Here is a 12223-nt window from a genome sequence, read left to right as displayed (position 1 = left end):
TTTATGCCATGCCTGCCTTTTATTTTATACATTTCTTTTTAGGTCAGTCTCACCATGTAGTTCTGGCTTAGCCTTGGAACTATAAAGACCAGTCTAACTTTTTTTTTTTAAAGATTTATTTATTATGTATACAGTGATGCCAGCATGTACATTTGCAAGCCAGAAGAGGGCATCAGATCTCATTATAGATGGTTGTGAGCCACCATGTGGTTGCTGGGAATTGAACTCAGGACCTCTGGAAGAGCAGTCAGTGCCTTTAACCTCTGAGCCATCTCTCCAGCCCCTAACTTTTTTTTAAAAAAGAGTTTATGTATTTGTATTTTATATGTATGACTGCTTTCCTCCATGTGTGTTTGCACCTCATATGTGCTTTGGAGACTGGAAAAGGGTGTGAGATCCCCATGGAACTGGAGTTATAGACAGTTGTGAGCTGCCATGCTGAGAATTGAATCTGGGTCCTGGAAGAGCAGCAAGTACTCTTTAACATTAGGTATCTCCAGCCGATACCTCTCTTTTTGTGAGGATTGTGGGGATTTGAATTTCAGGTCTTAATGTTTTCACAGAAAACGAACCTTCTCCCAAGCCTACCTTTTACATTTTATTTTTTGAAACAGGGTCTTTACATAGCCTTGGCTTTCCTAGTACTCACTATGTAGATCAGGCTGGCCTTAAACTCACAGAGGATCCACCTGCCTGTGCCTCCTGGAGTGTGGGATTAAAGGCATGTGCCACCTCTTTTAGCCACCTTTTTCACTTTAAAGAAACAAAAAATTCAAAGGAATACTGTGTACTGTGGATGTGCTCTTCAAAAGAGCATTATTTTACGTAGAAAATGTGGCCTTAGAACTTGTGTTTTTGTTGTTTGGCTCTGTCTCCACACATGCAGTTTGGGCTAGTCTATAATGCATGGAAATTTGTGTTTGTGGTTCCCCTCTGTATTCTAAGTTTAATTTTTGTCATATTTTATTTTGAGAACTGCCTGGATAATTACACAAGTGAGATAACTTTACAGATTATGTAGCAGGTTAGGTTGGTTCAGTTGAATTGTGCCCTGTTCAGAAACTACTAAATCAGGTGGTACAGGTTGCTTGGCATTCACACAGGCAGTTTAAGGGTGCTAAGGTCAAAGTTGGGGCTGATGGACTAAATTCTTCCCTCTCTTCAATTTTGACTTTTGAGAGTTTATAATTCAAAGACTATTTATGCTAAGAGTTAGTTTTCTGGGTTGTTTTGTCATTCATATGCCTAGGTCTCTTGCTTGGAATTGCTAAAAGAAAGTAATTTAGGGATTGTACCCAAGAGTCTGGATACTGAACAATACTCAGGTGACTGCAGGCTTGAGAGTTTTGACAGCAGGATAGAGTTTTGTGACAGGTGGGCAGAGAGCTACCAACAGTTTGGATCTCTGTTCTTTATTTCTTTCTCCTTTTTGTTTTGTTTTTTTTTTCTCGTTTCCCAGGGACATTTTCCCCCAGGTTGGTTTGGAATTTGAGGCGGTCCAGCCTTAGCTTCCTCAGCACTGTTGTTATGGCCATGTGAGCCACCACCGTCTGCCATCTTGCTTCTTTTTAGCTGTAGAGTTTTTGGGCAGGAGCTGCTGAGCTTTTAAAAAAATCTTTTAAAGTAATAAGTGGTAATATTGTGCTTCTAAAAGCAGGGTTGTAGACAGTGATAGCTTTTTTCGCTTAACATTGTATGGCCCCTTACTTCCTATTTTATCTTGTTTGGATATATTTAGTTACTATCAGGTGCTGAGGCACTATTGACATCTAGTACATAGAAATGTGGGATGCCAAACAGCCTACAAACGTGGGCACACCCCTCAGCACCCCAGCTCTAGTCCTGTCCAAGGTGTCCCAGTGTAGAAAGCGTGCATTACTAAAAATGTGGTTGAGTTCTTGCCACAATGGATGCTAGTGATGATTGCTAAACTGAGGACCCTCACCTTGTTTGTTTTCTTAGCTAGTTCCAAGGACTCTTGAGGACGTGAACATACATTTCACATTTATTATTGGGATAGGTAACCAGGGCCTTTAATCTCTTTTGCACTTTGAAGTTTTGTAAACACTATCTTAAAATAGTCTATAAAAGTTATAGTCTACAGGTTAGCTAATAAAATAGACTCAGCGGTTCAAAAGGAACTCCTGGCCAAACTAGTCCATTTATTCTTACTGTTCAGAGTGTAAATACTCCTTTGATGGTTGGTTAGAACCTTGTTTATAAGTTCAGGGAAGTTCCTTTGGTTTTTACCTTTGGAAAGCTTTCTTCTTGCCTTTCAGTCTGTAACTAGTGGCAATCCTGATTAACTATGCATGTGATTCTCCATGGAGATCAAATCTGGCCTCTGCTGTAATTCACACCCACACTTGCTGGGCCAATGGTATGAGTACTTGGTAAACCATGTAAGTTGATGAAAATGTTAGTTGGTAATTGGGAAGCATGAGAAAGCTTAAGTTGGCTTCTACCTGATCCCAGATGAGAATCTGAGAAACAACTAGATAAGTTCTGGGTATCTTCCCTGTCCTAGCCTTCAGGGTAGTTCTGCAGGGGCTGGAAATTTAGCTCAGTGGCAAGCGCAAGGCCCTGGCTTCAGTCCTCAGTTTGGGATGGGGGTGGGGAGACAAATTACAGAATAGCTAGGTTATAGGCCTGTGCCATACTGGAATTGAACCTAGAGGGTCTTTGAATTCTGGGAAAGCGCTCTGCTGCTGTAAACTGCAGATCACTGGCTGCCTTAATTTGAGGAATATGGTTGGGATTTAGCTTTGTTATTCCAAGAAATAATAAGTGAAAGTGAATTTTCCTATAGAGAAATGACAGGATTTCTCTGTGTAGCCTTCCTTGGCTGTCCTAGACTCATTTTCTAGGCCAGGCTGGCCTGGAACTCACAGCGACCTGCCTGCCTCTGCCTCTTGGGTGCTGGGAATTAACAAAAATTTGAAGATCCAATTGGGTTTTATTAGTGATTGAAGAATGGGCATGGAGGAGCAGTGTCATAAAGTCGTCTGTTAGAACAAGGAAACAAAAAGCAGGGCAGTTGCGGTTACTTTAGCTTGTAAGACGGAGAACTCCATTGTGCCAATGTAAATTGCCCTGAAGGTAAGTAACAACTTAGAAGTTTATCCTGACTGACTCCATTTTGATACAGTTTCTGGTTGACTGGTGTATCAGCTCACTCCAAATCAGTGGTCTCCCATAGGCTCACAGTGAGGTAGATATCAGTGCAAATGGGAGCAGAGACAGTCAGCTTCTGCTGCTGCCATGACCTTAAGAAATTCTTGTCAGTTAAAGCAGGACTCATGGCTTCACTACAGAAGAGAATTTCATTTCAGGTTGATTTGATTTCTCTCTCTCTCTCTCTCTCTCTCTCTCTCTCTCTCTCTCTCTCTCTCTCCCCCTCTCCTCTCTCCCTCCTTCATATGTGTATGTATGTGTGTGTGTATATATATATACACACACACATACATACACATAATAGTCACACAGAGACAGACACATATATAGAAAACAGATTTGTTATATTGGCCCAGTATACATTTTTAATGTAAATTTTAATAAAAGGGCACCTGAAAGTAAGTTGTGAGTTTGGGTTCCTCAAAGGAGTTGAGAGTAGCATCTCTGTAGCCATAATGGCTGATTTTGGTGGCTTCAGAAGTTATATCTTGAAGGCCTGCTAAAAAAAATTCTTTGACAGTTTCATGCATGGCTTGGTTGTTTTTACCCTCTGCTGGCCTTTCACTTCCCCTTCCTCTTCTGCTGAACCCCTCTTTTGAGGGACTTTTTTTGAGGGGGGAAGTAAGATGGTTAAGATGGTGGGGTGACTTCTGATTTGTGTTGGGTGTGATTACATTAGGATGTTGCTGTAAACAGCCTGGCATAGTGGTGTACACATTTAATCCCAGGAGAAGCAGGTAGATGTTTGTGAGTTCAAGGCCAGTCTGGTTTACTTAAAAGAATTCCAAGCCAGTCAGGGCTATGTAGAGAAGCCCTGTCTCAAAAACAAAAGCAAGGTGTGTTACTTTAGTCTTGTTTTTGTTTGAGATTCTGAGAAAAGAAAATGTCTGAATGCGGCAGGGCACAGTGGCTCACACCTTTACCCCAGTAGGGGTGGGGGGGTAGGGGCCAGGCAGAGGCGGGTGGATGGATGTGTGTTTGAAGCCAGCCTCGTCTACAAAGTGAGTTCAGGACATCCAAGGTTACACAGAGAAACCCTGTCTCGAAAAAACAAGAGAAACAAACACACAAATAAATAAAATAAAAAAAGTTTATGAACTGAATCCTAGGAAGAGATCAGCTATACAGTAAAAGGAAATTGCTGCTATAGTGGCACGCCTTTAGTCCCAGTGCTTGTAAGGTAGTCATCCAGATCTCTTGAGTTCTAGATTGGTGTACACGTTTCAGGCTAGCCAGAACTTCACAGTGAGACCCTGTCTCAAAACAACAACAAAACAAACCTTTTTGAAAAGGATGAACAAACAAGAAAGGTTCAAAGAGTTTTAGTAAAAGACTTAAGACATAGATAGCTACAATCCTATCATACCCTTTTACTTTTGTGTTAACTTGGCACATTAAATTAAAAAAAATTTTATTGTTTATATAGTTTTAAAATTTATGGTTTTTAAGTTTCCCATGTATTTATAGATGTAATTAAGCCCTAAACTTATTCTTAAGGTTATTTGTATAATATGGATAATTCATATCCTGTATATTTTATACATACATGGTTATATAGCTCACTTTTTTATTTTTTGTCTTCTGGTGTTGAATAGTAGTTCTGTGCTTGACAGTTGCCCAACTTTGACTTACCTATTGATTTACAGGATTTGTTGCTTTGTTAATTTTTGGTTTTTCCAGACAGAGTTTCTCTGTTTAGTCCTGGCTGTCCTGGAACTCTGTGACCAGGCAGGCCTTGAACTCAGAGGGCTGACTGCCTCTGCGCCACCACAACCTGACTTAGACCTGTATTTTAAAAACTTTTCTGGAACAGACAAATACCTCATGACTAAAGATGCCCTGGAACCCACAGAGATTTCAGTTTGGCCTTCACATGTGTGTCATGCATGTGCACACACTCGATAAATACAGACTGGGGGAAAATGAGAAAAAGGAAAGAATGAATGTTATTGGTTAATACCTTCTCCAAAGCTGTCTAAACTTTTGTTAGTGGTGTGACTACTGTATTCCTTACTGCCTTATCATTGATATCTTTTTAAATTTTGACAAAATGTGTAAAGTTGTCTACTGTAATAATCCCAAATTACTAATAAAAGTTGAAAAAATTTTGATGTCATATCTTGATTATATTTTCTTTTTTAAAATTATATTTTCTTAAGTTTATTGACCATTTCTTTCTTTTTTTAAAGATTTATTTATTATGTATACAGGTGCTCTGTCTGCATATGCACTGGACATACGATCACATTATAGATGGTTGTGAGTCACCATGTAGTTGCTGGGAATTGAACTCAGCACCTCTGGAAGAGCAGTCCAGTGCTCTTAACCTCTGAGCCATCTCTCTAGCCCTCATTTCAGTGACTTTACTGTGAATGTATGTTGTTTTTGCCTAATTTCCTACTGGAGTTTTGATATGTCAGTCTTCATATAGTTGTATATTTTAAAAAATATATTCAACTTGGTTTTCCTGGTTTACTTGGTTTAGCCACGTTTATACTGTAACTTATTCTTTGGAATCCTAAGACCTGAACTTAGAATTAGAAGCATGAGGGATCTTAACACAAAGTTTAAGGAGTTGTCACATACTCTTTGTCATCAAAAACCCTGATTTAAGTGTCTTGCCCATTCACTTCCTTAAACCCACCCAGTCATGGCCTAGAAGGAGCCGTCACAATGCCGCTTAGTTGGTTTGATAATGGGCTTGAAGAATGTAAGGCAAGGCCGAGTGGGCAGTGCAGGTTCCGGCCTCCACACATCATAACACACGTGGACGTTGTCTTTATGAGGATTAGGCTTTTGCATGTTTTTGACACTTTTACTCTCCATAATTTGAACTTTGTATGGTTATGTTTTTGTGGAGTTTTAGTATAGACTTACATTGTTTCAAATTTTGTGTTCACCAGCAGTAACCACGAAACTCCTCCCATCAAGTGGTGAGTAGTTCAGCCATTTTGTAAGTTAGGAAAATAAACACCAGTGTGCTGAAATGGAGGCTCTTGGACAGAGAACCCACAGGCCTTCTCTTTTAAGTGGAATGTTGTGCTGTCCTCTTGTGGCCGTTTTGAAAATGGCACTTTAAGAAATGGAAGTAATCCTATTGGTTTCAAAGTCCAGTTGTAAAAAAGACGGATCCATTCCACACAAACCTTAGTAAAGGTGTTCTTTTTCCGTTTTCTTCTCTCTCTTGGATTTTGATGCTTTTTTTTTTTTTTTTTTTTTTGTCTAGTTGTTTGCAGTTTAGAGTTTGAATAACTTTCAAATGACTGTGCTGTATGAGGCTGTGGTAGATAATTCACATGAATATAATATTTGACTGCCTTGTAACTATTACACTAGAGAGCCTTTTTATTTAAGGATTGTCACCTATGAACTGAATTTCGTGTTCGCTCTCTGTATCTCTCTGGATATATGACACAAACTACAGACTGTCCTGATCCTCAGCTTTCCAAGTGCTGCCATTAAAGTGTTTACCACACTCGAGGCTGACTTTTTTTTTTTTTTTTTTTTTTTTGAGACAGGGTTTCTCTGTGTAGCCTTGGCTGTCCTAGACTCGGTTTGTAGACCAGGCTGGCCTCGAACTTGCAATGATCTGCCTGCCTCTGCCTCCCAAGTGCTGGGAATAAAGGTGTGCGCCACCATGCCCAGCAAGGCTGACCTTTTTATTTACATTCTGAGGGTACTTCTGTGAATCCATGTGAAGTCTAATGTGCAGTGCTAAAATATTTAGTATTCTAAGTATAGGGAATGTCGTGTCACTGCGCTGTTGCTTTCCTAAAGGCTTAAAAAAAATCATTTTTTCAATAATAAGGAACTTTTCTTACAGACTTATCATCCTAGCATTGGTGAGGCAGAGGCAGGGGTGTGTGAGTTTAAGGGCAGCCTGGGCTTCTATCTCAAGAAAAAAAACCAAAACAAAAAAGTCTTTATTAAGGTTTTTATGAGAACCATTCCTTCTTGGTTATATGAAGTCTTAAATCTAACTGGCTTGTTCCAAAATAAGTTCTCTTTCTTTGTTTTCATGGGTTCTTTTTACATAGTCTGTGCTTACCTTAATTTCCTGATGACAGGACTATGCTCTAATACTTGGGCAAAACAATTCATTTTTATTGATTTTTGGAGACTCTCTTGTGTAGAGTTGAGTACCTTGTTGCCTTGACCTCACCCTTCTGGATGTGTTTATTTTGGTTAGTGAATTACTTTATACGGTAAAAATATTTAAGAGTTATTAGCAGCAATAAATTCACAACTAACACCATAACAGTGCCAAATGTTCTTAGCTGTTTTGCTCAGCTCCATAGGTGACTAAAACTTCCTTTTCTTGGGTTTGACTTTTATAGTGTTTTTTTTCCTTTATTTATTTTTTTAAATTTTATTTTACAAGCATAAGCTAGTGTATGGAATCTTCTAGTATATCCTTCCCACAGAATAAATCACTCTTTACAAATTTGTAGACTAACATTTTCACAAATGTGTGTTAATGGGAATGCGGGTATATTTGTGATAATTGTATCCAGTATTACATTTCTTGTGCTTACTTGTACAAAAGCAGGAATACAGCTGTCCAAGAAGGTATATACAAGAATATTTAGAGCCTTATTGGTTATAGTGAGCAACTGTGAAAGAACCTAAATATTATGCTTAGAAATAAAGATATACAGAAACGAATCATAGGTACTCATAGCTTATTGAACAATTTGAAAATAACCAAAGTGGACCTGAAATACAGCTTACTTCTATGGCAGTTTATAGGGAACTGTTCTGAATGGCATCGACATTGTGTTATGCTGTGATCCTTGCTTTTTTGCACAAGACTGAAAAAGCCTTTGTAGTTAACTGGACTGTTGTGTGCAGTAGACTAATGCTGCCTTTTGTAGCTTTTTGTGGATCTTTAAACTTGTAGTTTAACACTTTCCAGGTATATTTGGAATATTTCATTTGTCACAGAGTTGAGTTTGTTGGCTATACTGTGACAATATTAGTTGTGATGATCGTCATGATTCTATCCACAAGTTCTTGTCTGGAGTTCAGCTGGAATACAGTGTATATTCTACCTCAGTCAGCAATTGCCAATATACCAGACAAAGGGAGCATTGGGAAGATGACCTTAGCTTTTATGCCTGTTTTGGAGGTTGACAAGTGACCACATTATATTTTATAAGTTGGACAAATAGGAGACAAGGTAATGTATCAAATACCTGGGCTTTACAAAAACTTAAATTTATCATTCTTTCATAGGTGTTGAGACCAAGCCTTAGATTTCTGTATGAATAGGCCAGTACTGTACACTGAGCCGTATTCCAAACTCAACAGCTGGGGCTTTGGATTCATTTTCTTAGAGGCAGAAATCACTGAAAAATGAGAGGTAGCAGAAGTTGAGAGCTGAAGCTGATACCACGGTGGGGCTGCCAGTTTTCTCTTCTCACGCTAGTAATTGCAGCGCTAGGTTAGCATTTCCAAGTGTCTAGGGCTGAGCTTAGCACGTGAGAGAGCAGACCATGCCTTCCTACAGAAGCTGATAGCCACGCTCGCAAAATTAGATATGCAACTTGCTGCATAAACACTGTGTGCAGGAGGTGGAGGTGAGCGGGACTGGGATTTAGGCCATGCCTCTACAAGTGTTACACAGAGCAAATGGGCACGAGGGGAGGAGGATGAAGAAGAGATGCATGAGCAGGGGGTTGGTGAGAGGGCAGTTAAGAAGCCACACTGGTCTTGTAGACGACCTAGGCTTCAGTTCCCAGCAGCCAGGGCATCTGATACCCTCTTCTGGCCTGTGGTACCTAGACATACATGGACGCAAAACACTCATACACATAAAGTAAGTCTTATAGAGAGGGGAGGGAATCCTACAGATGTGAACATGAGGTAGTTGTCAGAGGCTAGGTTTTCTAGCTCCTGCTGTTACAGGTTCAAAGACCAGGCCAGGGTATCTGTCTGGACTGTAAGGGGCAGGCCTTGGTAAGCACACAGTTGCCTAGCTTCCAGAATCTCCCTTGCCTAATTTCTGATTCTAATTTATAATCTAATCTAATTCTGAATCTTATAAGGAAGTTTTGTAGCTAGTTATATTTGTGTGCAGATGATGGTGGCAAAATTAATAGTCTTTTAGTGCCCTGAATTTTGTGGTATTATCTGTTGGAGAACTTTCTGTTAAGGGAGTCTAAGACTGCATGTCAGAGTCTCAAAGCATTTATATAGAAGTATTGCAGCTTTAATAGCTGCCATGTTATATGCATGACTCTTCTGGTGGGTAGAACTGTTAATAGGATGGCATAGCTGGGGGCTGGAGAGATGGCTCTGCAGTTAAGTTAGCTGTTCCTTCAGAGGACTTTAGCTTGGGTCTGGCACCCTCATGGCTTCTTACAGCAGTCTGTAACTCCAGTCCTGGGAGATGCAACTGGCCTCTGGGTATTACACAGATATGCATGCAGGCAGAATACCGATACACATAAAATAAAGAAAAAGTACAACTAGAAAGTGAGAATAGGGCAAGGTAAGACTCCAAAGGAAGGCCAAGTTTCTTAAAATCTTTTCATAGGTTTGTTCTGGAGAATAAATACGTTTAAAGTATTTAGCATAATACCTAACACAGAGGTGATCAGGCAGTTTGTATTTCTCTTGTCTTCCCTCCCTAGAGACTGATTTTTCCATTTCTTCATCTTGACTTAAAGGCCTCTGAGCTGTGCTTTTTGTAATTTATTTTCTTTCTGTTTTGTTTTGGCAGGGGCTCATGTATTCCAGGCTGGCCTCTGACTTGTTATGTATTAGAAGCTGACTTTAAAGTTCTGGTCCTTCTGAGTATGCCCCACCCCACCTGTTAGGCAGAAGCGCAGGTCCCTGCTGTCTGACCGCACGCTACCAACCCAATTATATTCTCAGCCCAGTTCTTTCTATAGACGTCTCCTAAATTACATGACCTTAGTGTGGAAGATACAGTAGTGGGAAATAAGGAACTTCCTCTCGCGCTTCGTGCTACAGTGTCTACCTCTCAACCTAAAGCCCCCCCCCCCCCCCTTCTCCCAGGGCTTCCCTGTGTAGCCTTGGCTGTTGTGGACTCACACAGATCTGCCTCCTGAGTGCTGGGATTACAGGCCTGTGCCGTAGCACTCTTCTTCAACATAAAGTTTTTATTTTATGGCTTTCATGTTTGTTCTTTTTCAGGGTTTGGAAAGAGGAAGGGGATCAGGATATGTCTAGGCCGTTATCATAGACTGCCAGGTGGTGGTGTTCTCATTGGAATCTTTGCTTAGAGGCAGGACCTCTGGAGTGCAGATCACCACCTGCAGCTTCCTATCTGAGTCTGATGGGAACCTGTCACTGAGAACCACTAATTGGATAATTGTATTTTTTATTTTGGGGTGGGTTTGCTTTTGTCATGTTTGAAATTATTATCTTTTATTTTGAAGAGGGCGTTGGTACTTAAACAGATGACATTTAGCAAACAGATCATAGTGTTCCAGTGAGGTCTCAGGGTTCCCGAAATATTCGGAGTTATATACTTCTACCTCATTTGAATGAAAGGACCTGTGTTCACCTGAATGTGTGAAAATATGTAAATTACTCAGTATATGTATGGTGTCAAACATATGAAGGTAAAGGTTGAAAATGATAGGAAAGTAAAACATTATTTGTAGCACAAGGATAAAAATGAATTTGAAGGTGTGGATGCTAAATGCTGAAATTATGGTCTGAAGACATATTACCAGAGGATTAAAAAAAGAACAATTTATGTGACAGTTCTTAAATGTTTCTAAGCCTCCTCTCTTTCTGCCTGTCTCTCTGTTAAGTCATTCAGCCTCTGAAGAAGCTTCGGGGTCAGACTCTGGCAGTCAGTCTGAAAGTGAGCAGGGCAGCGATCAAGGAAGTGGACATGGCAGTGAGTCCAATAGCAGTTGTGAATCTTCTGAGAGCCAATCAGAATCTGAGAGTGAATCGGCAGGTTCCAAATCCCAGCCAGTCCTCCCAGAAGCCAAAGAGAAGCCCGCCTCTAAGAAGGAACGGCTAGCTGATGTGAAGAAGGTATCTCCTGGGCTGAATGTTGCAAATTTGCTACTGTCCAGGACCAGCTAGCAGAGTTTCCAAAGAAGATTATTAGTATGTCTTTCTGTTTGTCTGTTTCTGGAGATGGGGTCTCATGTACCTTGGGCTGCCTGAGACCTTGCTTGCAGTGAAGCCAAGGCTGCCTTCACCGTCTTGATCCTCTTGCCTCTGTCTCCCACGTGCGGAGAGTATAGGTATGCATCACTAGGCCTGCCCAGGCCTTCCCTCCCCACCTCACCGGTAGCCTGATGTGGCCTGGAACTCAAGTTCCTTTCCTTCAGCCCATGCGCTGGGATGGCAGGCCTGGGTTGTCACACTGCCGGAAAGAGAGTTTTCCTTGCCTGAGTAATGGAAAGGAAATGGACCCACAAAACAGCCGGAGTGAAGGCATCGTAGTGATGTTGTGCTTATTAGAGAAGAGCCTTGCAGCAAAGAATACAAAAGACAAGAATTAAATGGCATAACATTTTCACATTGATTCCAAACCTTGGAAATACAGTTCTTTTTGGATGGGTTATGCCACTTCACCATCAGGTGTCTGATTTTTGGGGGTGATAGGGTAGTGGTATAGGGTATCATGTAGCCCAGGCTGTCCCTAAACTCACGGTAACCTAGGATGACCTTGAACTCCTCATCCTCCTTCCTCTCCCTCATGCTGGGATAAGAGGCATGTATTCGCACTTCTGTGGTGCTGGGTTTGTGCACGCTAGACAAGCACTCGCCCAGCCGAGCTATGTCCAGCCTACCACACGGCTGAATGTGTAAGGTGCTATTTGAGAGACTTATGTGTGAACCACTCAGAATACAAAAGAATATTGCTTTTCATTAAAAAAAAAAATCAATACCTGAATAGGATTAAATTTTAGGTTGTCATCTCTTAAGTTTAAGCTAAAATCTAAGATGCAAATTTGTATTCTTCATATTACATAGATAATCTTAAATTGTAGGTGGTAGTAAACATCTTCAGATAATATGAACTTAACCATTTGGAGCTCTTAAGACAGACTTG

General features: G+C 40.6%; 1 protein-coding gene across 1 annotated transcript in view; it reads left to right on the top strand.

Annotated features, from left to right (window-relative positions):
• Positions 1–12223, top strand: part of Chd2 (chromodomain helicase DNA binding protein 2) — a 110612-nt gene that overhangs the window by 11344 nt on the left and 87045 nt on the right. The window contains exon 3 of the mRNA XM_051148729.1: positions 10962–11193. Within this exon, the coding sequence (XP_051004686.1) occupies positions 10962–11193 (232 nt within the window). The remainder of the gene's footprint in view (positions 1–10961; positions 11194–12223) is intronic.

Source organism: Acomys russatus, chromosome 7 (genome assembly GCF_903995435.1).
Source record: "Acomys russatus chromosome 7, mAcoRus1.1, whole genome shotgun sequence".
Classification (NCBI taxonomy): Eukaryota; Metazoa; Chordata; class Mammalia; order Rodentia; family Muridae; genus Acomys; species Acomys russatus.
Note: the sequence above shows the minus strand (reverse complement) of the source record. Positions and strands in the feature narration are given on the sequence as shown.